This window comes from Guyanagaster necrorhizus (assembly GCF_019112545.1).
Source record: "Guyanagaster necrorhizus MCA 3950 unplaced genomic scaffold BT62scaffold_11, whole genome shotgun sequence".
Classification (NCBI taxonomy): Eukaryota; Fungi; Basidiomycota; class Agaricomycetes; order Agaricales; family Physalacriaceae; genus Guyanagaster; species Guyanagaster necrorhizus.
In genome coordinates this window covers 996,350-1,023,009 of record NW_025064890.1, presented here as the reverse complement: position 1 = coordinate 1,023,009, position 26,660 = coordinate 996,350, and the positions used below count along the sequence as shown (strand labels likewise).

At 47.7% G+C, this 26,660-nt stretch overlaps 16 protein-coding genes and 2 non-coding genes across 18 annotated transcripts; 8 read left to right on the top strand and 10 right to left on the bottom strand.

Annotated features, from left to right (window-relative positions):
• Nucleotides 1-49: 49 nt before the first annotated feature.
• Nucleotides 50-760, top strand: BT62DRAFT_1005355 (uncharacterized protein; the record flags this gene model as incomplete). Its single annotated transcript, XM_043177141.1, has 3 exons — nucleotides 50-116; nucleotides 163-356; nucleotides 431-760. 3 exons carry the CDS (start codon nucleotides 50-52, stop codon nucleotides 758-760), a joined length of 591 nt encoding a protein of 196 aa, XP_043040457.1.
• A 1,058-nt stretch (nucleotides 761-1,818) lies between these two features.
• BT62DRAFT_1005354 (uncharacterized protein) lies at nucleotides 1,819-2,365 on the bottom strand (the record flags this gene model as incomplete). Its single annotated transcript, XM_043177140.1, has 3 exons — nucleotides 1,819-1,893; nucleotides 2,010-2,159; nucleotides 2,228-2,365. The coding sequence occupies 3 exons, from the start codon at nucleotides 2,363-2,365 to the stop codon at nucleotides 1,819-1,821; spliced, it is 363 nt and encodes a 120-aa protein (XP_043040456.1).
• Nucleotides 2,366-3,705: 1,340 nt separating this feature from the next.
• Nucleotides 3,706-6,762, top strand: BT62DRAFT_1005352 (uncharacterized protein; the record flags this gene model as incomplete). The annotated part of the gene is made up of 9 exons (XM_043177139.1): nucleotides 3,706-3,914; nucleotides 4,701-4,818; nucleotides 4,872-4,894; nucleotides 4,944-5,208; nucleotides 5,356-5,683; nucleotides 5,872-5,985; nucleotides 6,232-6,245; nucleotides 6,294-6,397; nucleotides 6,441-6,762. 9 exons carry the CDS (start codon nucleotides 3,706-3,708, stop codon nucleotides 6,760-6,762), a joined length of 1,497 nt encoding a protein of 498 aa, XP_043040455.1.
• Nucleotides 6,763-6,941: 179 nt separating this feature from the next.
• On the top strand, nucleotides 6,942-7,216 carry BT62DRAFT_1005351 (uncharacterized protein; the record flags this gene model as incomplete). The annotated part of the gene is made up of 2 exons (XM_043177138.1): nucleotides 6,942-7,127; nucleotides 7,184-7,216. The coding sequence occupies 2 exons, from the start codon at nucleotides 6,942-6,944 to the stop codon at nucleotides 7,214-7,216; spliced, it is 219 nt and encodes a 72-aa protein (XP_043040454.1).
• Nucleotides 7,217-8,513: 1,297 nt separating this feature from the next.
• On the bottom strand, nucleotides 8,514-8,938 carry BT62DRAFT_1075690 (uncharacterized protein). The gene is made up of 3 exons (XM_043179143.1): nucleotides 8,732-8,938; nucleotides 8,648-8,678; nucleotides 8,514-8,595 (listed from the first exon to the last, which is right to left on the bottom strand). The coding sequence occupies exons 1-2, from the start codon at nucleotides 8,929-8,931 to the stop codon at nucleotides 8,672-8,674; spliced, it is 207 nt and encodes a 68-aa protein (XP_043040453.1). The 5' UTR covers nucleotides 8,932-8,938; the 3' UTR covers nucleotides 8,514-8,595; nucleotides 8,648-8,671.
• Nucleotides 8,939-10,684: 1,746 nt separating this feature from the next.
• Nucleotides 10,685-11,212, top strand: BT62DRAFT_931528 (uncharacterized protein). Its single transcript, XM_043186149.1, has 3 exons — nucleotides 10,685-10,898; nucleotides 10,949-11,007; nucleotides 11,066-11,212. Exons 1-2 carry the CDS (start codon nucleotides 10,693-10,695, stop codon nucleotides 10,953-10,955), a joined length of 213 nt encoding a protein of 70 aa, XP_043040452.1. The 5' UTR covers nucleotides 10,685-10,692; the 3' UTR covers nucleotides 10,956-11,007; nucleotides 11,066-11,212.
• A 2,008-nt stretch (nucleotides 11,213-13,220) lies between these two features.
• Nucleotides 13,221-14,674, top strand: BT62DRAFT_1075687 (uncharacterized protein; the record flags this gene model as incomplete). The annotated part of the gene is made up of 7 exons (XM_043179142.1): nucleotides 13,221-13,359; nucleotides 13,418-13,448; nucleotides 13,724-13,789; nucleotides 13,851-14,027; nucleotides 14,090-14,235; nucleotides 14,291-14,449; nucleotides 14,490-14,674. The coding sequence occupies 7 exons, from the start codon at nucleotides 13,221-13,223 to the stop codon at nucleotides 14,672-14,674; spliced, it is 903 nt and encodes a 300-aa protein (XP_043040451.1).
• A 435-nt stretch (nucleotides 14,675-15,109) lies between these two features.
• On the bottom strand, nucleotides 15,110-15,813 carry BT62DRAFT_1005346 (uncharacterized protein; the record flags this gene model as incomplete). Its single annotated transcript, XM_043177137.1, has 2 exons — nucleotides 15,110-15,194; nucleotides 15,563-15,813. 2 exons carry the CDS (start codon nucleotides 15,811-15,813, stop codon nucleotides 15,110-15,112), a joined length of 336 nt encoding a protein of 111 aa, XP_043040450.1.
• An 82-nt stretch (nucleotides 15,814-15,895) lies between these two features.
• BT62DRAFT_94510 (uncharacterized protein) lies at nucleotides 15,896-16,483 on the bottom strand. Its single transcript, XM_043187932.1, has one exon. The coding sequence runs from the start codon at nucleotides 16,359-16,361 to the stop codon at nucleotides 16,041-16,043; it is 321 nt and encodes a 106-aa protein (XP_043040449.1). The 5' UTR covers nucleotides 16,362-16,483; the 3' UTR covers nucleotides 15,896-16,040.
• An 819-nt stretch (nucleotides 16,484-17,302) lies between these two features.
• Nucleotides 17,303-18,213, bottom strand: BT62DRAFT_931523 (uncharacterized protein). Its single transcript, XM_043186148.1, has one exon. It carries the CDS (start codon nucleotides 17,839-17,841, stop codon nucleotides 17,626-17,628), a length of 216 nt encoding a protein of 71 aa, XP_043040448.1. The 5' UTR covers nucleotides 17,842-18,213; the 3' UTR covers nucleotides 17,303-17,625.
• Nucleotides 18,214-18,812: 599 nt separating this feature from the next.
• Nucleotides 18,813-19,853, top strand: BT62DRAFT_1005345 (uncharacterized protein; the record flags this gene model as incomplete). Its single annotated transcript, XM_043177136.1, has 5 exons — nucleotides 18,813-18,834; nucleotides 18,884-18,920; nucleotides 19,076-19,128; nucleotides 19,179-19,413; nucleotides 19,487-19,853. The coding sequence occupies 5 exons, from the start codon at nucleotides 18,813-18,815 to the stop codon at nucleotides 19,851-19,853; spliced, it is 714 nt and encodes a 237-aa protein (XP_043040447.1).
• On the top strand, nucleotides 19,400-19,470 carry BT62DRAFT_t71. Its single transcript has one exon. It is a non-coding gene; the product is annotated as a tRNA-Arg (tRNA).
• On the bottom strand, nucleotides 19,593-21,030 carry BT62DRAFT_931521 (uncharacterized protein). The gene is made up of 3 exons (XM_043186147.1): nucleotides 20,649-21,030; nucleotides 20,459-20,583; nucleotides 19,593-20,395 (listed from the first exon to the last, which is right to left on the bottom strand). The coding sequence occupies exons 1-3, from the start codon at nucleotides 20,803-20,805 to the stop codon at nucleotides 19,982-19,984; spliced, it is 696 nt and encodes a 231-aa protein (XP_043040446.1). The 5' UTR covers nucleotides 20,806-21,030; the 3' UTR covers nucleotides 19,593-19,981.
• A 196-nt stretch (nucleotides 21,031-21,226) lies between these two features.
• On the bottom strand, nucleotides 21,227-21,316 carry BT62DRAFT_t69. Its single transcript has one exon. It is a non-coding gene; the product is annotated as a tRNA-Val (tRNA).
• A 194-nt stretch (nucleotides 21,317-21,510) lies between these two features.
• BT62DRAFT_1005343 (uncharacterized protein) lies at nucleotides 21,511-21,815 on the bottom strand (the record flags this gene model as incomplete). The annotated part of the gene is made up of 2 exons (XM_043177135.1): nucleotides 21,511-21,572; nucleotides 21,629-21,815. The coding sequence occupies 2 exons, from the start codon at nucleotides 21,813-21,815 to the stop codon at nucleotides 21,511-21,513; spliced, it is 249 nt and encodes an 82-aa protein (XP_043040445.1).
• A 751-nt stretch (nucleotides 21,816-22,566) lies between these two features.
• Nucleotides 22,567-23,036, top strand: BT62DRAFT_931518 (uncharacterized protein). The gene has a single exon (XM_043186146.1). It carries the CDS (start codon nucleotides 22,608-22,610, stop codon nucleotides 22,800-22,802), a length of 195 nt encoding a protein of 64 aa, XP_043040444.1. The 5' UTR covers nucleotides 22,567-22,607; the 3' UTR covers nucleotides 22,803-23,036.
• Nucleotides 22,998-23,915, bottom strand: BT62DRAFT_94308 (uncharacterized protein). Its single transcript, XM_043187862.1, has 2 exons — nucleotides 23,153-23,915; nucleotides 22,998-23,102 (listed from the first exon to the last, which is right to left on the bottom strand). Exon 1 carries the CDS (start codon nucleotides 23,691-23,693, stop codon nucleotides 23,196-23,198), a length of 498 nt encoding a protein of 165 aa, XP_043040443.1. The 5' UTR covers nucleotides 23,694-23,915; the 3' UTR covers nucleotides 22,998-23,102; nucleotides 23,153-23,195.
• Nucleotides 23,916-23,955: 40 nt separating this feature from the next.
• Nucleotides 23,956-24,466, bottom strand: BT62DRAFT_931515 (uncharacterized protein). Its single transcript, XM_043186145.1, has 3 exons — nucleotides 24,255-24,466; nucleotides 24,141-24,198; nucleotides 23,956-24,086 (listed from the first exon to the last, which is right to left on the bottom strand). The coding sequence occupies exons 1-2, from the start codon at nucleotides 24,437-24,439 to the stop codon at nucleotides 24,192-24,194; spliced, it is 192 nt and encodes a 63-aa protein (XP_043040442.1). The 5' UTR covers nucleotides 24,440-24,466; the 3' UTR covers nucleotides 23,956-24,086; nucleotides 24,141-24,191.
• Between the last annotated feature and the right edge of the window lie 2,194 nt (nucleotides 24,467-26,660).

The following is a 26,660-nucleotide window of genomic DNA, read 5'->3' as shown; positions in this document are numbered from 1 at the left end:
AGACTGCGGCGCTAGTAGTCTCCGGAATTCCGAGTGGCCTACACTCGTGATGCGTCAAGGTACCTCTCTCACTGTGGCCGTTAAGCATAGGTGCGTAGTTCCTGGGAGACCGCAGAGTACTTGCTTGCTTGCTTCAACTCTGGATTTAATTAGACGTCACAGGATTTTGCGACTATGATAATGTATCGAGATTGCTCAGCCCTTACGAGCCTATTTCCAACAACACGAATCTCGAAACTAGTGCGCGCGCTGTCGTTGTGCTCCCTCGGATCAAACTTCACGAAAGCGCTGGCACAATTTCAAGGAATGTACAGGTAATCGTCGATCCCGACCCGACCGTAACCTGCGGTCGGACTGTACGTCCGTCCCATGCTGGCCGCCAGAATTAGTCGAGAACTATTCCAGCATTACCCCACCGCCCGTTTAAAAGCATGACCGCTTTCCTACATTGGAAACAAGAAATATGGCCGCCCCCGCCCGTTCAAACAAGACCAAGACGCGTTCGCGCTCTTCTTCCTCGTCCTCTTCCTCGTCGTCCTCCTCATCCTCGTCCTCCTTTGATGGGGATACCCCCGTTTTCGTCCCGAAAGAAAAAAAATTCCAATTATTCGATCACCCACCTCCACCTGTCGTGGCGCCGGGCAAGCAGGGAGTGGGCAAGCAGAAGGAGGCTCTGAAGCTCAGGTTGGATCTTAACCTTGAGGTGGAGATCGCTATCAAGGCCAAGGTCAATGGCGACATCACGCTGTCGCTTTTGTGAGTGCTTTCGAGTTTGTGGGAGGTTTGATGGTCCGCTGACGAATCTTATAGACAATAGTTGGTGGTGATGATAGTCTGTCGCCGATATCATTCCATGGATAGGTGAGTACTTTTTGACAACCTTTGTGCCAAATTTCCGATAAAATTTGTGCTGTAGCTGGAGGTAAAAGATAGCGACGCGTACATAGCTAGCACCACTGGATGTACCTTTGTGTCCAGTAATAACCACGTGCTGAACTACAAGGAAAATGACTGAAGTAAACGAGAGTATCTGCAAAGGACAACATGGGCATCCCGATCAGATACTAATTAAAATGAATCAATGGAAGTGGCCTCCTCAGGTAACACCGGCGATTCTTTCGAAGTAGTGCAAAGCTTGAAAGAAGGATCGTTACTCTTCGTTGGTATCAGAAAAACCTCTACTGAAGATGCAAGGAATCAGAATCCAACAAAAATTCAATCAGGATGGGATGATTGGCTTGTCGATAAAATGCAGCACCGGTGTTGGTGGAGAGTGAAAGAGAGGCCACCGGCCTCACCGTACCGAAAAGCTGATTTGCCCCCCCCAAACGCTATAACGGAAGGAAATGGACCTCCGCCTATGACAGTCCTGAGGAAGAGTCGAAGGGAGATAAGCCAGACGTGTTATAATGGACGTCTGGCTATAATGGAAGGACTGGCCCAGCGAGAGTAGTGAAAGGTATCCGCTATCCACGCAATGTCAATCAATCAGTTCAAGTCGCTACCAACTGATTTGCGAACTCAATAGTATGGTTTCTTCAAAATAACGACACTGCCAGTCTATGACAAGGGCATCAACTGGCTCACGCATCCAATTCCTCGAGTCCTGTGCGTGTCTCGCCCGGGCCATGAACCATCAGGCCTCAGGGCAGATCAGGGTTCTCCCGGTGATAATTCAGTCTGCATCGGACACATTTCTGATGAGATCTCTGCAATATTCAAACTGTAATAACTTTAGAATAAAACCTGTCTCAGAGAACAGCGTCCCTATTATTTACCCCGTTCTTATTCAACTTGAAGGTCGTGGTGTGGAATGGCCTATATCGAGTGGGTCGCCTCGAGGTCGCCTTGTCGGAGTGAATCCAAATGCTCCGTGGAGAAAGTCAGGGGCATCTAAAGAAGATCAGGGAACTTGAGATGTAGGAAGTTGAAACGCAACGTGGAAGCAAGCACGGGGAAATCGGTTTGAACTCTAAATAGCGTACCTTGCTTTGTATTCATCTACCGACAGCGCGAGAGGGTCGCTCCGAGTCAGGCTGGGAAGTTCTAGTCATACCTGGGGACGCTTCTGCGAAACTCGGGGTCTGTTGGCTGGTAATGTAGAATTGAACTGTACGCAAACGACTCAGTTTGACGCTTGGATCCCATCGACACATTGGCTTAAGGGTGGGCCGGAGACACGTCAAGCGCTTTCGTTTCAAAAAAAAAGAAGCAACTGAAAACTTACTATGTTCTGGCGAGGGTACCTGGTGCTGTGCTTCCACGATTGAACGAAGGAACTCGAGACGGCCTTGTTGCAATGTACCGATTTTGGCAAAAGAACGGTGGTGGTGGTAAGACAAGGTCCGGTCCGACTTCCGACCATCCGAAAATGGCTCAAGATTTTTGATCGTGGGTCACTCGTACGTCTTCAGAATCTGGCGGTAATACAGAGATAAATAGCTCTGTGAACCGCAGAATATTGTCACGGAATTTCTAAAGAAGTTTTATTTTTCTTTGGGTATAAATTCAAGTTTTCCATCAATGATCCGCCTTTGTTTGAACAGCCAGTACTTCTGTCGGGCGGAGTCGAGAATACCATTTACTTACTGGTATTAAATGCAAGATGGCATTCAAGTTCCCATGGACGGAAATGGACTGAAGGCGACTGGAAGGAGCCTTTACGACAGACTCGGAAGCAAAGAGACAAATAGTTACCGGGCTTAGGAAAGTTTAAGTGTGCTTGGTGTTCGTTTTTACCTTCAGCGTGCGAAAGTTTGGCCCAAGTTTGACACGGACGGAAAGAATTCAAATCCTATTGAAATCGGACTTGATTACCCGAAGTCTTTGTATACTCAGAGAACGGCCGCAAGGAGGACACAAGGTAAATTGCTTCAACCAATCAAAGATCACAAGGACTAAGAATTTAAGATGAGCCCGGTATTTATGGTGAATGCATTTATTTTAGGAAACTGGATTCGCGCGTATGTGTGCACAGACCTCACGGATTGACAACTGTGAGGACCTAGCTGTCAGATGGCGTGTTTCCCCCTTGAAAACCAGTTTTTTCGTAATGCTCCACTACCCTAACACTGGGAAAGAGCGCCAGCAAAAGTCCGAGCCTGGACCATACTTTCGCACCAATAGTCAATGGACGCGGTATTCAAGAAGGGCCACACGTAATACGCATCAAAACGCGTCTCCCGGTACTCCATTTTGAATTTTGTCGGAGCCACCGGGAGGGTGACAAGAATGGAAGGTGCTATTCCCGACCACCGGGCCTTCGCCTTGATTTTCTTGCTCTCGTCACGTATGAAATCAGAAGGACTTCTGCTTATCGACGCGTCCCGGTACCCCACACCCTTTGATATTCTGATATTCTTGATTCTTTCTCGACACATGGCATAAATCATTTGATTGTCATGGACAACTCGTGTTTCGCGTAATGAGTGTACATTAATTTTGGAATATGTTGTTATGAAATGAAATTCGTTCGACAGCCATCATGAAAGGCCAGGAATCGCTCGGAGCCGCTACTACCGTGAGAAGTCCTCTAAAACGGGTTATGTTGCTGCGACGAGGTCGGCGATTCGCCGAAAGCTATTCCATTCTGGTGTGGTTGTTGGGCTAGAAATTAGTTGCTCCTAATCTGGAAGTAGCACTGAAAAGTTGTATAAAAAGGCGAGGTATCCGGTAGTCTCTTCAGCCACCTACAGCTTTAGCATCATGTCTTCTCCTCAAACCTCATTTGCTCCCACTGCTACTGCCTTTGCCCCAGCTGCTGAAAACCAAGTCGCCCCCGCTGCCAACAGGGGATTGGGCCGCGGCGGTGTTGGAAAGCAAAAGGAGGCTCTGAAGCTCCGTTTGGACCTCAACCTCGAGGTCGAGATCGCCATCCAGGCTAAGGTCAACGGCGACATTACTCTTTCTCTCCTGTGAGCTAGTACCTGCCTGTTCAGTTTTCGTTGTATCCTAATCCTGGCTTACAGCGAGTAAATGTATCTCGAATCTGAGTGATCAAAAGGACTGGTTGTTGGATTGTCAGGTTAGCTTATCATTTCTGTTAATTTGGGGTACTTAGGATTTCCTTGCAGGATCGTAATGGTTGGGACTTTTGATTGCGAAGATTTCGGTGCTGGAAGGATTTTTCTTTACATAGTTTGGTGTTTGATGAAATATGATGATAGTTACTTACGATTGCCCAATTCTCACTGTTGTTTATGTTTGAAAAGTGGCATTGTTAGCGTGATTGGGCTTCTACACGAAGCGACATGTCTTACTTTCATGGTCAATGCCTTATGGGCATGTTGAGCGTCAGATAAATTACTTTCTTGTGCTCTGGCAATGATCAAGCAGAGTTCAAAGTAAGTACTTGTGAGAGCATTGACTTATTGTGTAAAGTACATGTGGATGTACTTGTAAATCTGCTTCATTTACTTGCTGCACCATTCGTTTGAGACAGATCATTGGAGAAGCGAATTAGAGTGATCTGGGGTTCGTTATCGTTGCATGAAACCGTAAGGAACTACTACTTTAAGCATAGGAGGGCAAGGTGAGGTCACGCTTGACGCCGTCCGCGGGTTATAGCTCTGAGCATATCGCGGTGATGCATATTACGTCATACTCAAACGAGACGCGTCAATACTGGCGACAATCTCAATTAACGCGTGCCAAGTCGGTTTATCGACGACTGACACGCGCTAATAAATATATTCAATCAGTACCCTAGCTCGTAGAGGAGAAACCAAGAATCGGAAAGGAAATGGATTGCGGCACTTGGAGTGGAGCCCAAGTTCAAGGGAAATGCTCGACCATTATAATCTGGGGGTATGGAGAAACGTACGTACCCGAAAAATACAGCGTGTACCACTCGTGTTGAAGCTCATGTTGAGTTGGCTGCGGAGCTGCTAACACTGTAAGCACATTAACATTTGGTCTATTGAGTCTGGCCTCGCACATTGCAGTGAAGCGTCGAAGAGCCTCATGGCTGAAGCCGTCCGATTGGCTGGTTCAACTCAGATTTCTACGGTTGTTCTTCGCCTCAAAAAGAACCTAAACGCACAGGAAAAGCAACTCGTACCTTGCAATTACCCATTTCCACATGCGAATTCAACGGCCTGCCGTGCTGCGTTTCGGAAAGAATGCCCCTCACTCAAACCCCGGTCTCAGCAACTTGGAAGAAAAAATGACCACACGCAGTACGCGGTACCTTCAACGGTTACATCCGAAGTCAGAAGGGTGTGATACGATCGTCGCAAAACTCGAGGCTCGGCGTCATTACCTACAGTCATGCCATTGAGTCCAAGTCGAGAACATTGTCGCTGTTCAAACTGAATCTGATGGAATCAAGATTCAATAGCCACGTGGAATGAACAGCCACCAGGCGAGTGGGTGGTCGAAGTACACGTGATGGTGGCCGGTTTCTGCCGCAACAGGAATTCACCGATCCGTAAGCTTTCAAGCGACTGGGTGGAAGAATCAACCATTTGCGAGTCAATAGTATTGAGTAACAAGGATATTGATCGGACCCGACCCACATATTGCGGAAAGTTTCCGCGCTCGCCAGCATTCACCGTGGACTGTCATGCTCTTAGTGAGCTGGAAAGACCAGGTGAGCACCCCAATTTCGGGTTATATTTTTGTCTTCCAATCGGAACTTCCGTGGGGAGGGGAAGGTCTGTCCGAAGATTCAGCGTTTTGATTGGTACGTTTGACAGAGTTCAGTCCAGACCTCAAAGCAAATGGATTGTTACCCAGTAAGTTGTTGCTAAGCGCTAATTGGCCATGAACTCCATTGAGCCTCAGAGTTTCACGGCCTTCGTTCCCGTGTAACACGGTTTCCGTCTGCCTTACAAACTTCAACTTGAATCATTAAGCCTAGAATGTGTCTAGTGCCAGGAGACCGTCTCGTAACCATTCTCGGCCAACGTTTTTCACGACATCCCGGCTCTTCCGTCGCGAATGAATGCGCAATTGCGTTTTTTTCCCAAGGCAATTACAGCTCATGTAAGCTGCTCTGCTCTATTGGTAAACAAAGCCTTCTTGGCTTTGCATTCCATTCTCCATTTGGAAGCTAATAGCCATAGAAAACGTTCCGAGGTTTTTTTCGTCAAGCTCAGGACTGCGCTGAACGAGCCACGCTACTTCCCGGCCTACGCCAAGACAAAGACAATAAAAACAGCTTCCATACCCGACCCCTCTTGAAGGAGTAAAGGCTACAGTGAATTTGAAGTCCGGCGGATATTGCGTGAGACCTCGCAGAGCCGGTACGTCGGGATTCCCGATTCTCCCAAAATGGTTTTCATAATCATCAGCGTAAACACGAATGGCTACCGAACAATGAGATCACAAGGACTTTGAAGAAACATCAAGCAGAGGAACGGAGTAGAAATCCAGTACCTTGGCGAAGGCACGAAACGTTTGTGCGACATCTGAAAAGAATGTATTTCTGACAAGTGCAGAATAATGACCCGTTTGGAGTCCCTTCGACACGGGTTGTCGTTACCCATCTACACACAAAGCTGTCGCTTTGGTACAGCTCGGGTGAAACCGCATCGACCGAGCCTAGTTCAATTCAAGGAGGCTGTGGTTCAACTCGGTTTTTTGAGGAGCCGTTCGGAAACCATATACAATCGCACCGGCAAGAGTTACCACCAATCGCGGCCTTTCGAGATACGTTTTAATTTCCTCCGCCTAAGTCGCCATACAGATAGCCCATCACACACTTATGAGAATCTGTTTAGCGCAGCATACGCCACCGGCATACTAGCTGGAATTTCATGACCGCTCGTGAACTTGCGGTTCATCTTGAAGGTACTCTCTTCCAAGATTACCCAAGTTGCTATAACGGGACAATCGGTTCACTTTCACTCACTTTTGTAACGCGTAGTAGTGAATGCGCATATAAAAGGCCTCGAATTTGACAAGTGATTCTATCGAACCTTCAGTTCAAATATCACAAAATGTCTTCAGTTTCCGCTGCCCCTTCTATCTTTGGCTCTGCCCCCGCTCCTCGTAGTGGTAGCGACGACCCCGCTGCCGGTGCTCTCACCCAACCTTCCCTCGGAAGGCTCGGTGGGAAGCAAAGGGAAGCGCTGAAGCTTCGCTTGGACCTGAACCTCGAAGTTGAGATCGCCATTAAGGCCAAGGTCAACGGTGATATCACCCTCTCCCTTTTGTGAGTGGGTTCGAGCTCGGTTCGCAGTACCGTGTCCCTAACTACACTTTCAGGGAGTAAATGTTCGATGGAAAAATTAGCAGTCGAAGAATCAACTGTCGGGATATCAGGTTAGTCTAGGCTGCGTCCATGAGTCGTTCCAATGCTGAGATGCCTCAAGACCGTCGGGAAAATCCATTCTTAAGTCCTTGGATAGTAGTTACTCTGATACGGATTGTATCTTCTTTCCTTTTTCTTTCTTTTATTGTGCTTCCGGAAGTTACCAGAAAAGTTGTGTGCAGTAAAGTACCTACTAAATGTCAATGTCAATATCAATGTTATTCGGGAATTCAAAGCGTGCGTTTGAAGTGCCTAGCCAGAAACCGTCAGTAACAAACGACACAGAAAGTATACGGTAGCAGAGATTCGGTTTCCGCATGCTCGAATGAACAGTAGGAACTGTTTTAAAATGGTAGACAATTGAACTTGGAAGTTCCGAGCGGCATTTACGGCATGATGGAGAAAGTGAATTTCATGCCTATCGATCTTGGAGTGATGACTGTATGTTTGATATTTCCTACGGCGTTGCGCTAGCACTGACATTTCCTTTCAGGACTTGTTACTTTGATATTTGCACTAGTACTCAACATTGTACCAGTCCATGTGCAATTTGAACTCAATATTTTCAATGATGCCGGTTATTGCACTTGATGTCTAGCCTCCACGGTATCATCGGTACACGACGACTTGTTTAACAACTTTCAGCCACGCATCTCTGTTTCAGACGTAGTTTGTATGAGGCTTTGCTCCAGTGAGGAAGTCGTCGAGCTTGCCCTCTTTGGCTACTCAACATGCATCCGGTGATCAATTCCTAACTGCGCAAATTGACCGTTAGAATCTTACCGCTGTCTGAACGACATCCAGGGAAATTGTCTTAGATGCTCACGTTCACGTCAGCACTCAGATTTGGCGAAGCTGGACCCATGCGATGACTCATCACCAGTCAATTATGCTGGCGCGGGGCCCCCTTCTACAAGTGCTTTACTAGTTTATTAACGGGTAACACATGCTTACACATCCCCAGCAGGATATATAAATTTCATTATCCATCACTGATTCAGTGCCGCCAATTAGGTACACCATCGGTCCCGAGGATACGCCAACTCTTCCTGAGTTACGAAATATTGAGGATACGAAGGTGGGACTGTAGGTTATGTAAAGAACTTGCACTCGTCCTGTTAATGAAACCATCTTTCGATTCCTATCCTATTTTATGTTGTCGCCGAATGATATAGATTATCCTCTAACAATTCGGACGAATTCTTTTCATGCAGCAACAATGGATTGACCAAGAGAAAGGGAACGAACATGTCTAACAGTGCTACAAGTAGAGCATTTGACTTTCGTTAATTCCAACATCCTTCTTTTTAACAAAATTCGGCATTAAAAACAACCGCCAGCTAGCAAAGTGAATTTCAGTATCATTAGGACTTTCAATCAGAAAAGACCAACCTGCTGCAGAACCACTGGAGTGGTCTACTCGCTGTAGAACAAGTTAGAACCCATTGAGAATACTCCAGCAGGTCAGAGACTCACAGGAGAGAGAGGGTGATGTCGCCATTGACTTTTGCCTTGATGGCGATTTCGACCTCAAGATTGAGGTCCAGCCTGAGCTTCAGCGCCTCCCTATACGGCTTAGCGACAGCTTGAGTATAGGTTGGTTTGTGAATGGTGGTAGCTTGGTTATGGGCAGGACCACCAGGAGAGGAAGCGCGAGAAGAAGCAGATTCAGGCATGATGACACTGGTTTATGTTGATACTGAAAACCCAGCATGTCTTTTCCCTTTTATACCAGCCAAAGGGTGAAAAAGTCCTCCTATTTTGGATCTAGAAATCGAATATCGGGACTCTGTTGGCGCATAAAATCGAGCGGTGTTCATCGTTTCGTAAACTGTGCGGGGTGTGTTAGCATGGCAGATACTGTGCCTTTGGGTGACATCTGTCCACTAGAGCTGAGGACGAGCAGTCAGGACCTGAGAGTGTCAAGATCCATAAGGACATCAGCGCTCGCGCAAACAGCTTTCTATTCTGTGCCGCCCCTGGCGGGTTGATGTTTAGAATCCACGGCAAAAAAGAATCAGACACCAATACGCACTGATCCGGCCGACATGTTTGAATGTTCCTGGACTCCTTCCATCAAGAGTCGTACCGAACATTCGTTACTTCGCGTCACTCGGGCAGAAGTGTCGCCATCGCAGATTCATATTCATAGTCAAGAAGAGCCCGATACACAAAATACTATCATTGCACCTGCAATTACCTACCTGTCGAAGCGTCTATGTTTACACTTCAAGCCCGGAAAAGGCAACTATCACGGTCACGGGACAGTTCGGAACACGATCCGCGCAGCATATAGTGCATAAAAAACAATCAGGGAGCATGCATGAACCCACGCATCGGAGATCTATAAGTCGATATGCTGCAAAACGAAGCCTAGAACTCCACATGGACGCGGCTTGGCACACAGTCAACGTTTGAGAAAATGTCGGCACGCGCAGCTACCTATGTTGACACATGAGATATCATATGAGGCGGGATCTGATGCCAGAAGTTACCAACTATATGTATCTTTGGTCATTCACAAAGCATATGGAGTCTGGATATATCACATATCCTAGGAAAGTATCGGAATAGTCTGTGTGCCGCTGTGCAAGGCGCGGGGCCTACCGTTATTCACTGGGTCGATGTCAAGCCATTCAATTTGTCCAACAAAGCTCGCCGTGTTCACACACCATTCGAGCGCTCCTATTCTTTTCCGTAAGGATTAAATTCAATTACTGCGCCTCTCCGCAGTGGAACATTCACCAGGTCGCGAAGTTGAGTGAAAATGACAGTCAGCAGTGTGTATCAATCATAATAAACAGGGCTGGTGCATAGGTAGAATTTCAGCGCCGACGCAGTTAAGGAACGAGGGATGCCGTCCTCGTACCCATGTGCACAAGTCCCCGATGTACCTCGACAGGTGTGCGGGGATTCTTATGGCAATTATGACATGGATATCATCAAGAGTTGTCATTTGGATACAAACGATGGGGCTAGTAGCACTGTATCCCTTGATATAGTCAGACCATGGCCTCATTGTAGCGGATCAAGACGTTCTAAGCTGTCTCTGGTTGATATTTCGTCCAATACGAAGCCAAGCAACTTTTAAGGCAGCTGACGATAACAGTATATTGTTAAAACGAACGAGAATAAAGAGCTGTATTCCAGACTTCATTTCCCCAAGAGGCCTGAGCGCCCTTGCGATCCATCGCGAGGTTTTTTCAGGGCGCTGTCATCTGATAACCCCATACATACCGCAGAGTACTTCCCTTTGACAGATATCATCATGTAAACTGCCCGTTACGTAGCCCGAAGCATCATTCGATCCTCCTCTTCGAAAGGGACAAGTCAGACAGTTCCCTGGCAAAACGACGCACCCGCAGAGTTCCCACCCTCCACTCTGCTCGTATAAAAGCAGGTTTCGCTAGAGATTTGCTCCAGACACCGCAACTACCATGTCTTCTCCTCAAAATGCTGCCAAATTTGCTACCGCCGAGCACCCCACCGTTGCTGGTGGTGAGAAGCACATCGCCCACGTCCCAGCGGCCATAATTCCCCACCAAAGACACAGGGAGGCGCTCAAGCTCAGGTTGGACCTCAACCTCGAGGTCGAGATCCAGATTCAAGCCAAGGTCCACGGCGACATCACGCTCTCTCTCCTGTGAGTGAACTTGACTATCCCGACAAATTCAGGCTGAATGCAATTTTCAGCGACTGAGTGTTCAGTACGGGATAGAGGCGGGGATTAGACCGAGTGGTTGGGTTATTGGGTTGGTCATTTGCTTGCTCCTCAGAGACGTTTCCGCGCTAAAATTCTTTTTCCTATAGAACTTTGATCAAGAAGTCTATTAGCCACAGAAAAAGACAGTTATAATACCTTTTGCTATCCCCTTAACATTATTTTAGCAAGGGCTTGTGTTCTATTCGTCACTAGTTTCTGTTCCATTTATCTGACACTAAGTATCTATGAAAATGAGCGTCATGTAAGGTCTACATTGAAGGTACATGAGTTACTTACTAAGTCAAGCTCGACGCCTATAGCTGTAAGGGCGGAGTAGAAATATACAGACGTCGTCTCATTGAGGGCATCAACTTCAAGGAACACTCCTGTTACTTTATCGAACCAACAAAAGACGACCAAACGTGTGCAGGGACTATAGGTACCTGTGTCTCTGCAGGCATGAAAAAAAGAGGCTGGATGATTACACCTCTTGGCAGAGTTGCAGAAGCAAGAATATGCACATATTCCTTGGGCTGATGTACATGGGCCATGAAGTTGACCACCGTCCATCTCTTACATCTTCCACCCCGCATCAGCCCGCAGAATTTGCTAATCCTTGCTCTCGTCTTGCCCGACGTTGCGCACCCCGCACCATGCCCTCAACCCGCCTCTCACTGAACTCCGTTGACGTATAGATCCTCTGGAACCGGTTCGACGTCCTAACGACACCTTGCCCATGTGCCAGTACAAGCTTCCGAGAGAAGAGCCCTGAAAACGTCATGCAATTGGAAACATACGACGAGTATAGTATCAGAACGAATCGAGCCTGTCGATGAGCACTTGAGTGTGTCCAAGTCAACACTACTATCGGACGATTTAACATCGCGCAATCGCTTGGCTGTTTCCTCTCATAGTCGCGGTAGATATCATCGTTGTAATGTTTGTGTGACTTGTAGAGTGTCCGAAGACATGCGACCAGGTATCGACGAGTCACTAGTGAGTTTGGTAGACCGGTGATAAACAAGCCTTTGGGGACGTCATGTTTGGATATCGGCCAAGTAGTTCAGGCTGGAGTAGAGCTGCAGAAGTCCCAACTAAGCCTTTCGAACTACTCGTGAGGATACCACAAAAAGATTGGTAAAGTCGCATACCTTCATGCCTGACCTGCCCTTTCTCTCTTCCGGTGTCGATTAGGGCATTATATCGTCTTGCACACACATTATTCTGACGTCCAGTATCCCAACAATGAATGATAGTGGATTAACTGTATCAGCTGATAGAACCTCGAAGAGAAGGGACACGAGCGTATTCTGTAGTGAGGGTAAAAGGGAGAACTGACAAGTCCAAAAACGGAAGCTTAGATTTGCCTTCAAACTGAGCATAAATCTCAAACAAACTCAAATTGGTATCTACAATATTTGAATGCTGCTGAATACGCCTAAGAGATTGAATGTGAAGGGAAAAGATGATGGGAAGACATTCATGTAGGTAAGGATGATTCTAAGTGTAATAATTTCAATACTTCAACCGAGGCGTTATAATAAGAAAATCTTACCTGGAACGTCATCATAGAATGTCAATGCCATCCCTTCATGATCCCAGTGCAATTACTCGCTAATAAAAAAAGGACAATTAGCCAGAGGATACCACGGCATGAAATCCACTCACAGGAGCGACAAGGTGATGTCGCCGTTGACCTTGGCCTGGATGGCAATTTCCACCTCAAGGTTCAGGTCCAAGCGAAGCTTCAAGGCTTCCTTGGGAGCGACGGCGCCTTGGTTGGAGCGGCCGACCAGTTGTCCGCCAGCGACGGAAGAGGTCTCAGCAGTGGTGTATTGAGTAGTAGTTGGGGCAGACATTGTGATGCTGAAGAGTAGTCCTGACGAGCTCGGCCTTCTATACTACGAGTCTTAGGATCAGGGTACGGGCAACGTTATTATCGCGCCATCGTGAATCGGGTGTCCTGCCCTAACAATTTGAGTTTGTAGAAGACCGCAAGAGAGGGTCTACATTTCGTATTGAACATGCTGCAGATACGAGTGACACCTGTCGCTTAAACGCGATTCGAGGCCTTCTGAGAAGCAATTGGGTAAGTTCGGATGTGTTCGACGCGGTGGCCTTGCCGTGTCGTTGAAAAAAGGACGAAGTAACAGGTGGACGCTTGTCGGTCCAGGCTGAGTGGCCGTGGGAATGGAAACTGGCCCCGACTTGTCTCTTGCCACCATAAGGATCCACCAAACCTTCTCAGTTCGCTATTCCTGCATGGATACCATGCAATTTTGTGCGCCACAGCCCTATTCTTCCCTTGAAATTTCTTGCGGCGGTGCCACGGAGTTCATCTCGTTATACGGAACGGCATGCGGTAGTAGGAATCAGCAAACTATGAGCGAAGAACCTTCTCGTGAGGTGAGAAGTCTTGCCCGAAGCTTATCGTCCCTGGTTACTTACCACACGTCTAGGAGCACGACACCCAGCCTCAGTTGCGCCACCGTATTTTTCCCTCTCTATCTCAGCAATGGAAAAGAGCAAGTCTACCTGATATCAAAGAGTGACATTTTCGCGGCCCTGATAACCTAAGCGTTGAAGATTCTTTTTTGTTATTTCGAATAAAGATGCTCTTGTAGGTTCGTAAAGTCGGTGTTGCTGAGGGTCAGAAGTTCATGCCCTGTTTGAGCGACTATGCCGTACTCCGAACTTCGAGATTTTGCTACTTAGCAACATCATTTTCTCTTCCATCGGTATCCTTCGCTCACTGTACCTATCAGTCACGCCACCGCGTCTCTGCAGGGTTCTTCCTCCACTATCATGCTAATTGAATGGTTTTCGACATCGTTCGCTCGTGATATGGAAGTCTTCAAGAGATTTCCCCCCCCCTTCCCGGTCGACCACCAGAAAGAGGCGCAAGAATAATGATTCATGTTCGCGCATCTTCGACTTGAATGGAGGCCGGGAACAGCCTCTTCTGGACACAGTCGAGAATCATCAGTGCTTCATAGCAACGCTGCATTTTGTAGGCGATATAGTGTTCTTCACACATACTATGCTGGTTCGGACGATAGGCTCCCCATCGTTTAGCGCTTTATGACACTTGGAGACAAAAGGGTCCAATGATTATTAACATGGGCCTCCAGTAGTCAAGACCCTACCACGTCTCTGTCATTATCGAATCATCACCGACAACTGCCAGGAGACGTCAACGTAGTTTGGGTCCAGAGGTCTCGTCATCAAGAGTTTGCGAGAAAAGTTCGTTTGCGTCTAGGCTCTGAGGACCACATTCGTGAGTCTTCCTTTGAGGTAGTCTAGCTTTTACGACGGTCCTCTACAGGGTTGAGGCCATCCCGTAACATTCAAAACTCTTTCCACCGTTGTTGGAACCATGGAAGGATATGGGAAAGAACGTTACCTGCAGACAAGACCAATTGCCATTTTCGGTGGAGATACAGTCGAACAGAACCTGACCCGGACACCTGACTTCACGTTACCGACACCGTGTCAGTAAGCCCACTCCTCATCGTCTCCGACATGCTTCAGTCGGCGCGCTTCCTGATGTCCATCATGCTCTTTCGTCAGACGTCGTGCCCGAAGTTGTGGTTATTGCGCGCCCTTGTCCAGACATCCGCTACTCCCATGGAACCGCAGGCTCTCGACGAAGTTCTGCCACCTTTCAGCAAATTGTTTTGTCAGCCCTCGCGGACAAAAGGGTCCGATGCTCTTGATAATGGGCATGGAGTTTGACTCTTCCGAGACGCAATCCTGCCTCATGAGATTCCGGACTGAATTGCGTATTACCGTGTTTTCACCGTGATCTTTCTCGCATGCCTTGCTTCCATCTGGGCGGCCATAAGGGTTTGCACTTGTTCAAGCCATCATCTTGGACTGTGCTATTGAGGAATGCTGCGAAAGATATGCCAACATCTCGTCGTTCGCGTCTGTCATGGTGACAGTGACTCCTTTTCTTAAGGTCGTGGCATTCGCTTGACGCTTTCTAGCTCCTGAGTTTTGACCGCGTTCTGAGTCTCATCTTTCCCGTTTCCTTAACAAGGCAGAGCTTGCGCGCTGAGAATGCAAAATGGGACTCCAGCATTCACGGACATTAGGATCCGACGCCTATGGCGAGGAGTTATCGTCTCTCGATAGCACACATTGTACGTTTATCCCGCATGATCCCCAAGCATAGCATCTACCAGACCGTTGTTCAGGGAAGTTAGGACAAGTCCTCCCGCCTTCATGTCGGGCCTGAAAAGACAGCAGCGATAAGATGTACGATTTCAATCAAACTAAAGGACTACGACACGAATTGTTCCTAGCTACAGGTAGCAAAGTCCAAGACTCATGGTAGTAAATGAATATAAAAACCGGGACGATAGCAACTGAATGGACAGAAGGCAATATGAGTAAGGAACGATAGCAGTAGGTAAAAACGGGCAATGATAATAGGATGGGCGATTTTTTTGGGATTTTTGAATAAATATGCTGTCAGTGAATAACGATGAACTTGAACGCGTCGGAAGGGTGCTAGCCGATCTGGTTGACCTTGAAAAGAGGGTCAGAAATTTATGGAGTGCTACAGTAAGACATACAATTTCAGGACACGATCTCAGGACATCTTAGCGGAGACGATGAACGCAGCGTCGGACGAAGCCGATGTTCCATCGTTGACAGTCAACTTGCCACTGTGGTAGTCGACACTGAACACAACGACACCGTTGACCTCGACGACATATTTTCCCGGCTTGCTGAATTTCAATTTCTCCGATTCCTTTATGTCTTTGGTGCTGCCGCCAGGTTGAATCACAACACCATCCACAGCCCCTTCGTTAGACATGAAGAATGAACGGGTCGCGAAATTGGCCATGACGATTGTCTGGTGGAGTGCTATATTTCAGTTGCGCGTCAGGGTTAAAGATAGTATGCGCACACCTTGGAGATGTAGTTGGCGGTCAGGTGCTATCAGCCGAATAGTAGAGAATGAGCAAACACAAGTGCAACTAGAAACAATGGAATGGGACATACAAGTCGATTAAAGAAGCTGGGCAATGGTGCTTGACGCTTTTGAGAGACGAAGGGGTGAGCTTTTATACCTTAGGGATGTTGCACGGCGGCCCGGTGAACTCGAAAGAACTTGTCCAAAAACAAGGTTAATTCCTGGGGGATTTCTCCAAACATATTCAACTGGGAGGAGGAAACCAGTTCGTCGGACCTGATGACCTGATGGAACAATGTTATTGAGAAAAAGTTGCGAGGGAAATATGCCTGCCAGTGTCTGACATTGACATCTAGCATTGAACTAGCATGAACTTTTTCTGTGTTCTCTTCATTTGAGATCCGGGGAAAGGAGCCATTTCGTAGTACTGGTTTTTCACCTCCACTAACCAAAACAGCGCTGGAGTAGTGTCGAACCATTTATGATATGCAGGACGCTACAATGGACATCATTTAGACGCCCAAATATTTCATAGCTATGGAGCTCAGGCTCCATTGAACGCGCTGCATTATCATCCTATAGTAAAATCACATTCAGTCAACAATGATATTATAAATGACCATAATATGAATGACATGTGAGGATATTCTGACCCAATCATAGACGAGCATGCGGGGAACATGAGGATTAAGGATATCACCTTTAGCACAAGAGCCAGACAGGATGGGGCAACGTTCAATTGGTGATTTGCTGTCTCGCATCCCAACCATCACCGCCCGGCGGAGATGTTCACATCACCTGAGGCTTGAGGAAGTCCAGTCATCCACGAATTGGTTGTCATTGGCGCGCGCTTATGATGCACTTGGGCGTCTGAAAAGAATGGTCAGGAGACAACTGGTGCATCGCCACCTGAGACATTCCCAACGTCAAATTTCCACTAGCGTGTGAAGCGTGCCGTGACAGACGCGTCAATCACATCAGGCAGCAGTCACAGTCTGGGCGAGATCCTGCATGTGGGTCCTGCGTATTGTACGACAAAGGACGATATTTTTCGAGAGATTCAAGCGCGTCACAAGTACATGCGGCCTTAGTTACACCACGTCGCTGATCAAGTCCAAATACAAAGTTCCAGTCACCGCGACTGCCCTTGTCGCCTAATATTAATCACACTCCCAGATGTGCTTCGTGCGAGGCGTCACCGCTAGTTCATTGACAGCGAATGGCTTGAATGGAAAGCTTTAACTGAGTAACAGACCTTCTTCTGGCCCTTGTCGGAATCTGTGCTGATCGCCTCTCCAGATTGAAGAACAGTGATAGTTACAATACGTGGAAATAGGTTTTTTACATTACTGGGATAACATCTGGACGAGCAAGGAGATTTCGGAGGAGCATTTGTACATCCATCCCAGCCAATATCTCAAACCAAAATAACACTGAAATCGTCAATCAATCGCGGAGGTATTCGTCTAAGCGCTGAATACGGAGTATCTAATAGCCATCCTGCACACGGTGCTGAACCGACCACTACAAATCTCTCCGGAACTAAATGGCCTTTCGCACTCTGCTGTCATACCAGGAAGTTGAATATCAACGGCAAGTGATATCACTGGAATCATCAAGCGGTAACCTCAGTTGATGCATATGGATCCCTTGGCCTTGGAAGCGTTGTTTTCCACCACTTCGGAGCATTTAAACACGTATCCAAGCGATAATTAGAAACGTAGTGACGGAGATGTTTCTGTTTCAATTGTGACAGCTTCCAAGAGGTGGGTAAGATACATGACAATGAGAATGAACACAAGGTTCTTCTAGCGATCCATCTTCTGTCAGCTTGCTGCTGTGTCGCAGAAGATGTACAGATTGAGAGGAGGTTCGCGTGTGATCCAAAACAGCCTTCAAGATGTGCTTAGAGGAAGAGACCTTCACGACAAGCCTATGAGCCCATGAAGCAGGGGACATGTGTAACGTATCTCTCCAAAGCCCACAGGCACAGCCCAGAATCCAAAGGGGCCTGGCTACATTTAAACTATCATATCTTGGTGGGTATCACCACTGCGGGTCGCCAGAAAAGTGAAATATTTCAATGAGAACATCTCGGGGAAGATGGCAGATGGTAATTGCGACTTTCGAGGGCTTCCAGGACTTTATATCGCCATCGATGGATATACGAGGATTGCAGCTGTTCCAACTCGACAAAGATATAGACCGTATAGTCGGAGTCAATCAATGGTCGTGACCCTTCTAGGAATTGCGAATGGACAGCCTTGAGAGATTGTAGCTTTCACTCGGGAGGAAGGAGGTTGATGAATCCATAGTTGCTGCAGGCGAGACACGAAAGGGCAAGAATCGCACGTGGCTTCATTAGATCTGGTTCTTATCGGTAACCGTCATTTGTTCGTTGCTGCTGCTGATTCCCGCGCTTTTTTTCTGTTTTGTTCCTTCGTATTTCTCCCCTTAAAGCTGTAGATGAATTGAACGGCAAGTCGCGAGGACTACCATCGAATCACGACACAATTCTTCAAGTTGAGTACACGTTGTTCACTGTATTAAACATGTATCCAGATGCCTGGGGCCAGTCACGCTACCATATTGTTGCTATTAGCACCTTCAGTGTGAGCAAATTTCCCTCCTGGGCTCCAATATCGACCTCTTCATTGACATGAGTGCCATTTTCCGTCTCGTTCTTCTCTGACAGTGTCCATGTAGACCTGTCTCCTGCATCTCGGCTCGGTCCACTGAAAAGGTCGTTCGAGCAGACAACCGGCTTTGACATCAATTTAGTGTGAAGTTTGGCCCTCTCGAGAAGCAGGCCCCTGTGTGCGCGTGGATCGTCTGGCTGTGCTTGTACCCCTCAGAAGTATGAAGCGCATGGTCAGTCTCGTTCACTCTTGTGGCAGAAGCGAAGCAAGGCGGTGATCTTGGTCGCGTGAATGGGCATGCATGTACTCACCGGTAAGTAGTCTTCGATATTTTATACTTGTCATGCTCAAAGTGTATTCAGATATTTATGTCTTGAAGAACGATGCGTATGTCTGTCGGTGAGTAATCTACGTGACATTTCTGCCTGTCGTACTCACAGGAGATTCGGACACACACTGGATAAAGAGTACTATGCCCATCATCATGACACATGCGTCAAAGCTAGAAGATAGCAAAGTGACTAGTCAGAGGATGAGAGCTAACTTTACACGAGCCTTGTGACTCTGTATGCGGATAATGGTTCAGAATTGGAGGCGCTTTGCGCCAGTGTTTGCTGAGGTGCTAGAAACTTCTGGCAATAACCTATCGTTGACTAGGACTGCTCGCCGTATTCACGTACACCCAGCACCTGCCCACCACAAGATCTTTATTCCCACCTTCTGTTCTCTCATTTCCACTCGGGACGTCTCTGGCACTTTGTTCCACCTTCCCGCGTTACGAAGCAATGGCACCTAGCATGTCCACACTGGCACCCGTTGATTCAGACACCTGTCCATGGCTTTTCACCATAGAAGCTCACAAGCACTTCAACGTGTACGTGTCGATGGCAAGGTTGGTTATCGCTTCTGTCTGCGGCACAGAATCTCAGTTCGAATCTGGGTCGATTCATATGAAAGAGATCTAGCATTTTTATTTTGGACGTCGGAGTCAATGGGTTACCAATACCATTGAAATTTGATGCTCTGCTCGTTGATGTTCGAACTTCGAATCTGGGCCGGCGCCGGTTTTTTGTTTCTCTCCCGTCTAGAATCGACTCTTGCGGCAGACATTACGCTTTTTTCCCTATGGTTCAGGACGAACTGTTTGGGCTGGATAGTGCGCCTCGTCATCTGGATCCTCAGAGGGGAGTAAACGTGCCAGAAATCGGAGCAGGAGTGGTGTTCAAGTGGAACGTTCCTCCTGGACGTTTACGCGGATCCATCGATAGTGCACTTGCTTATCGTGGGGGCATGCATGTCGTTGCGCTGAGTTGTTTTTCCAGTCGGCAATAATTGGTTGGTTTGGATGCGAGGTCCGGGTATAGTCCAGTCTGAATGCCTCTCCTATTAAACCTACAATACAGTACAGTATACTCCTCGTAGTAAACCAGTTACTATACATCCATGACATTCATAAGTCTCTATGATGATGAGGTGGCAGCTGAGGCAGGAACGAGAGAGATCGTCGTAGCTGCAGAGGAGGACTCTGCAACCTCTGCATCAGTGGCACTAACATCTGTAACAACAGACGCGCCCATGCCCGTCAAGCTCGCCAGGAGACTCGAGGCCTCGTCAGGGGACAGCGTCGTTGTGACGGGTACCTCGGTGCTCACGAACACCGTCGCGGTGGGAGTGAGTGTGATGGTCACGGTGACGATCCCGCTCCCGCTGTCGGTGCCAGACGTGGTATCCGTGGAGTTGGCACTGCTGGTCGTGGAATTGGTACTGCTGGTCGTAGAATTGGACGTGTCAGTGTCGGTGCCAAAGATGCCCCCAGTAGTGCCCGTGGCATTGATGATGGATGCGGCGTCTATCTCGCTCGCGCACTGTATGAACTGCACACCAGGGAACCGTCAGTCCCATGAAATAAAGAAAGCAAGAGAGAAGGTAATACGTACAGTCCCGTTCTCCCTCACGGACGGGAGCACAAAACACTGCGCCGAGCCCGAACAAGGGGACGTCGTCCATTGGCTGTTGTCCCCGCATTGCGCCACGTCGCTAGATATACACGCTACTTCGCCGGCTATATAGTACGAAGGGGGGGATGAGTTGAATGTGCGAGGAACAGGATCAGACAGGGAGACACACTGGAGCACGTATCGTTGACGCTGAGGTTCTGGAACGCGACGTTCTGGGACTGGGCAGCTTGGCCGTTCGCGAGGAGGGCAGAAGCATTGAGGGAGGCTGTGGGTGCCGCGTGTACAGAGAGGAAGAAAGAAGTAGCGAAAAGAACGGAGGAGAACATCGTGGAGAAAAAGCACCAGGCTGGAAGGAAGAGAAAGAGAAAAAGGTGGAAGGCATTATGGACTCTGGCGCGAGGGTTTTATGTGTGCCATACAAGAACAATAAACAAGGGACGTCCTTTGTTCTCTCTTCACACCGGGGTGACGTCATTTTTCGGCAAAAGCGGTTCGAACCGAAAATCAAAGCACCAAGCGGCTGCACTACCAACCCATGGATATTCAGTTCTAGTTGACAGAGTAAAAGATGATCATAAATTTTAGCCCATTGCTAAGGTCAAAGACTCTCAACATCCAATGTTCAACTACCGAGGCCGTTGAATACTGTTATCTATGGATACCACTACTATTTAAACTTGTTCCTTAAATCACAACCTGAAGCCTTGAGAACTGACTCTTGACAGTGATCTCGACAAAAAATTATTATGAGTCGACCCAGGTTCGAACTGAGGACCTGTGTACAAATCATTCCGATTGATGTTAGACAGATGCGATAACCAACTACGCCATCGACCCTTTAAACGTAGTAGACTTAAGTATCGTAATCATTTGAGCGAGACAACATTGATATTAGCATTACTACGTCTATCAACGCCGGTAAAATACTAGCACAACCGTCGGAGAAAAGGAGGAGGTAAGCAAAGTGGTTAAGGGCTAAGAGGATGAGTATCAGCATCGACAATGGGTGGTACTTAGCACTGAAGTATCTCTCACCTGGACAATACAACTTCACTCCGACGCCATCTTCCCGTGCGCGTAGCACGTTTACTCACTGTAAAAATGGACAATCAGCCCCGATGACGCGCCAGCATAGGAAATGGTGCTTACAGGAGCGACAAGGTGATGTCACCGTTGACCTTGGGATGGCAATCTCAACCTCAAGGTTAAGGTCAAGACGGAGCTTTAAAGCTGCAGGGGGTGCAGCCTGGCGCTCAGTGCGGCCGACGATCTGGCCGCCGAGAACGGAGGAGGATTGGGTAGGTGCGAATTTGGTAGCAGTTTCTGGGGCAGACATTGTGATGCTGAAGAGAGGGAAGTCGATGGGGTGGTCCCTTTTATACAAGTATCGATCTCGAGTTCTGGATTAGGATGAGGGCGAGAGCAATGTTATGATTGCGCCATGGTGCATTTAGCAACTCGGGTGCCTCGTCGTAGCAAGTTAATTAAGTCTCGAACTTGAAGTATGCAGGTGTAAAAAATTTGGGGAAGAGAAGACTGTACACGAGAGGAATGTGGACACGTAAGGGTTTGTTATTTCATTCAAAAGATGGGGCATGTGCGAAGGCCTGGGAGATGGATTCGCGTGCTTCTGATGCAATGTACGATGGCATTTTCAGATGACAGTTCAGACATACGACGGCGCATTGGTTGGATGGATAAGCGGAGGGAGAGAGGTAGAGCGACCAACGGTGGTGGCGGGGGGTAACTGGGGCTGCGAACAATAAGTTACCAACCCGACTGGAGACCTAAGCTTCCCGTAATGTATGTCGACAGAGAAACAGATTCAGGGTCGTACACGTGTTGAAAAAGAAATGTGTCTAGAATTCGTATCAGTCCGAGCCTGATGTGTGCATGTCGATAGTAGAGAGCAAGGTCGTCGCTATCTCACGGTTCAGAAACACGCATTGGAAACTGTATAGACTTGCCATGCTCACGTGCCGAATCAAATCTGGAGTACATGCGCAACGAGTTTATTATGCTTCCATGCCAGGTTGCTACCCCAAAACGATGCAATGATAACGTACCCTATCCTAATCCAGATGTATAAAAAGGACTACCGCATCGACTCCCTCTCTCCAGCATTACAATGTCTGCCCCAGAAACCGCTACCAAATTCGCACCTACCCAATCCTCCTCCGTTCTCGGTGGACAGATCGTCGGCCGCACTGAGCGCCAGGCTGCCCCTCCCGCAGCTTTGAAGCTCCGTCTTGACCTTAACCTCGAGGTTGAGATTGCCATCCAGGCCAAGGTCAACGGTGACATTACCTTGTCGCTCCTGTGAGTGTTTTGGTCGTGTTGGCACGTCGTCGGGTTGACTGTTTGTTTTCATAGTGAGTAAACGTGCCACGCGCACGGGGAGATGGTATCAGAGTGCATTCGTCAGTTCGAGGTGGGACTTGCCACCTGGTACTTGCGGTTTTCGTGCTGACTTGTTAGGGCCTAGTCGTACCGGTTACATTCTTCCTTTCATCCTTCGTTGACAGTGTCTTGTTTCTATACCTACTAGATACCAATGTCAGTGTTATTCTGGGGTCATGCAATTGAGGTTTTATCGATGACGCGAATCCTCGCGCTGAGAGTTCTGATGAGTGTTCTGAATATCTTGGACACGTTTTACTATGCAATGCGTACAGTCATCTCTACCACGCGCGAGGCCATCCATCTTTCGCATCCTCTAAGGGGGTACTGCAACAGGCGCTCTTTCATATATCAAGCCAGCATACAACCAGCCAACTCGTCCCATCGCACCCGGCTTGCATTCCTCTCCCAAGTTCCACCTTGCAAACTGGAGATATCGGCGCCAAGTGGCAGTCTCGTTCTGGGCTTTACGTATCCCGAGTGGCTCTGTGGGGCGCGTCCACCTCGCCTTAGTACTAGCGCTTCTCTGAACGGGCTTCCTACCCAGAGCAGCGCACAAAAGTCCACACGTCGTCCTCCACTCGCCCAGCCACACGCGTTCCCGTACTCTGTCTCTATTCATTCCTGGGTGCGCCTCTGAGCTCCACACTCGCGGATAGGGGGATCCGATGCCTACTCGCGTGGAGTTCGAATCTCTCGAGTTGTGATTGTCTAATACGATGGACATGTCCCTTGAGAGAATGTGGAAACGGGACCTTTCCAAGTCGTGACTTCTCGTTCCTCCGGGGCATCTTCTCGAGTTTTCTACCATCATGCTAGTAACATCACGGAGCAATGGGTAAGTGATACTTCACTACTATTTCCTAAATCCAATGGAGATGCTGCTAACACAACTAGGATATCTTCTTCATCCATCCTTCCTACGGTGCATCATCATCTCACCAACAAGAAACCTCAACATTCATGTCATTGGCGGGATCCCCCATATTACCTATCACGTTTGTTGTCTCGACAACTATGTCTGTCACGACAGCGGGACCATTACAATACAGTTGCATCAAGCAACCTAACTCGGCGAGCAGAATAAAATGATCCCAAAACATGGACACTGATATTGATATCTCGTAGGTATAACAACGCCCGAAAATACTACAGTGTAGGTAGGGAAACGGAGGATGGGAAGAATGTAATCGACGTGACCTGACCCCTAGCATAACGGTTCTCAGCGTTGGACAACAACGTAGAATGACGAACATCTCACCTCAATCCGAGGAATGCACTCCGCCTCTGACTCCCCATACGCGTGGCGCATTTACTCACTGTAAAAATGGACAATCAGCCCCGATGACGCGCCAGCATAGGAAACGGTGCTTACAGGAGCGACAAGGTGATGTCGCCGTTGACCTTAGCCTGGATGGCGATCTCAACCTCAAGGTTAAGGTCAAGACGAAGCTTCACGGCTGCGGGAGGGGCAGCCTGACGCTCGGAGCGACCGACGATCTGTCCACCGAGGACGGAAGAGGATTGAGTAGGTGCGAATTTGGTTTCTGGAGCAGACATTGTAATGCTGGAGAAATAGTATCAGACGCGGCCGTTCCTTTTATATGAGTATCGACTTCTAGATTAGTTATAATTGGGCATCACGATAAATCGGGTGCCTCCTCGACGCTCCAGAAGAGAAGACTTCGAGTTAAATTTGGGATACGTAAACGGTTCTTATTTCTTATTTTGCTGATGGTCGGCCCATAGGTAAGGTAAGCCCTACGTACGAGCGCTTGCTCGGTAAAAATGTAGACGTAAGTATGGGTGTTTGTAGGTCCACCCGAGCGAGGGTCTAGACCGTGAGAATGTTTTTGTTGCCCGTCACCTTTCTTTCCTGCTCATAATCGAAACTTCCTTCCTTAACTACAGTTGACTATCTCACAATGCATGATGTCGAAATGCATAATTCTGACTTTGCATATGGATTGGGCTGGAACGCAGTTGGGGAGCAGGGAAATGGGCTAGAAATGCATATCGCATAATGCATATGGTTCTAGTTAGGAATATGCATTGTCAGATCGAAAATTATAGTAAGCTGATATGACATTATGCATATATTAGAACAATAAAGAACATAATTTGTTTGTATGGACTATGACAAACACAAAAAAAATTATTGTAAAGCAACGCAGCCTATATCTCTATAAACATGCCTCCTGAACCAACACGAAAACCACGTGCTAAACCTGGAAATCCATATGAGCATACAAAACAGAAGGAGAAAGTCCCAATATACACATCATCAGCTCAGCCTCCAAAGCAGATCTCCCGCCCACACCTCACAACAGGAGACTGGCTCGTAGTATTCAAACACGTTGATAACCATCCTTCCCATCGACATGCTGACATTGTGGCACATTTCGCAAACCGAAAGGAAGGTGCACTGCTCTTTACCCAATCAACTCTTTCACGGAAACTGGCATCTTGTACAAAAATCGAACAGCGTGCAAACGAGAACCCTAATGCACTATCATCCAAAAAGTCTCGTATTGTCACCCGACCTGATGTGGAGCATGCTGTTGCATCCTGGTATCAGAACATGCAGCTCCGAGATGAGACTGTGACTGGTGCAATGCTGATAGAGAAGCGAAATCGGATTGAAAATCTGATGAATATTCCAGAGGATCAGTGTTTGAAAGGAAAGGGATGGTTGAGGTCATTCTGCAAGGCATGGAAGATTCAGGAGGTTCGGTGGCATGGAGAAGCAGGCTCAGTGGATATAATAGCAGTGAAAAAAGAACGTATGCGTCTTCACAGCATTATGGCAAAATATGCGATGTGGGACAGATGGAATATTGATGAATCCGGTCTTGTCATCTTTGCCATCCCAGATCGTACCTTGGCATCTGGTCCTATGAGTGGACGAAAACAGGACAAGTTCCGCATCACCATGTGTTTTGCTGTGAATGCAGATAGGAGTGAGCAAATGCCAGTTGTTTTCATTGGCAAGTCAAAGCAACCACGGTGTTTCAAAAAAAAGAGTCCAATGGCAATGGGATTCTATTATCGGAATAACAAGAAGGCCTGGATGACGAGCAAAATATTTACGGAGTGGGTGAAGATGTTTGATTTAAAGATGAAGAGGGAGATGCGGCAGGTTCTGCTGACCTTGGACAACTTTCGAGGGCATTCCATCGCTTATACACCCCATAACACAAAGCTGGAGTTCTTCGAGCCCAATATGACTCCATATGTTCAGCCGCTAGATGCTGGTATTATCCGCTGCTTCAAGGCACATTATCGGAATGCCATGTGTATCCGTGCACTTGATCTCGATGATCTTGGAGAGTCTGAGATCTTCAAGCTTGATCTCCTTGAAGCTATGACTATCGCTCGTGATGCTTGGGCAAATGTCAGCAGTGAAACGATAGCAAACTGCTGGAAACACACCGGTATAATGCCTGACAATGCACCTGAGTCACAGTCTACCACACCATCCAATGATTTCCAAGCTGCCTCACTCTTCAAGTCTGCCTGGAACCTTGTTCGTGACTTTGCCTCAACAGACAAATACACGCTTCCAGGGATCGAACAGGCATTGCAGGATCTGCTTGGAAACCAATATGCTGATGCTGACTGGCATCCTGCTCTTATGGCTGTTATGAATGCAGAGAACGATGTTGGTAAAGCACTGGAGGCAGTCAATCAGTTGGCTTCTTCGTCACAGTCAAAAATGAACACACCTCCCACCCAAATTGCCCCCATTCAACAGCTCCAGACAGCAGAGATAATGTTGAAG

Bases quoted from the DNA above. Each gene is read 5' to 3' on its own strand.
- BT62DRAFT_931518 (XM_043186146.1), top strand. From the start codon at position 22,608: ATGTCTGCCCCAGAAACCGCTACCAAATTCGCACCTACCCAATCCTCC.
- BT62DRAFT_931521 (XM_043186147.1), bottom strand. From the start codon at position 20,805: ATGTTCTCCTCCGTTCTTTTCGCTACTTCTTTCTTCCTCTCTGTACAC. The intron at 20,584-20,648 runs GTGTGTCTCCCT...CGTACTATATAG, and splicing joins CGTCAACGATACGTGCTCCA to CCGGCGAAGTAGCGTGTATA. The intron at 20,396-20,458 runs GTACGTATTACC...CCTGGTGTGCAG, and splicing joins CCGTGAGGGAGAACGGGACT to TTCATACAGTGCGCGAGCGA.
- BT62DRAFT_94510 (XM_043187932.1), bottom strand. From the start codon at position 16,361: ATGGTTCGACACTACTCCAGCGCTGTTTTGGTTAGTGGAGGTGAAAAA.
- BT62DRAFT_931528 (XM_043186149.1), top strand. From the start codon at position 10,693: ATGTCTTCTCCTCAAAATGCTGCCAAATTTGCTACCGCCGAGCACCCC.
- BT62DRAFT_94308 (XM_043187862.1), bottom strand. From the start codon at position 23,693: ATGATGGTAGAAAACTCGAGAAGATGCCCCGGAGGAACGAGAAGTCAC.
- BT62DRAFT_1075690 (XM_043179143.1), bottom strand. From the start codon at position 8,931: ATGCCTGAATCTGCTTCTTCTCGCGCTTCCTCTCCTGGTGGTCCTGCC.
- BT62DRAFT_931523 (XM_043186148.1), bottom strand. From the start codon at position 17,841: ATGTCCCCTGCTTCATGGGCTCATAGGCTTGTCGTGAAGGTCTCTTCC.
- BT62DRAFT_931515 (XM_043186145.1), bottom strand. From the start codon at position 24,439: ATGTCTGCTCCAGAAACCAAATTCGCACCTACTCAATCCTCTTCCGTC.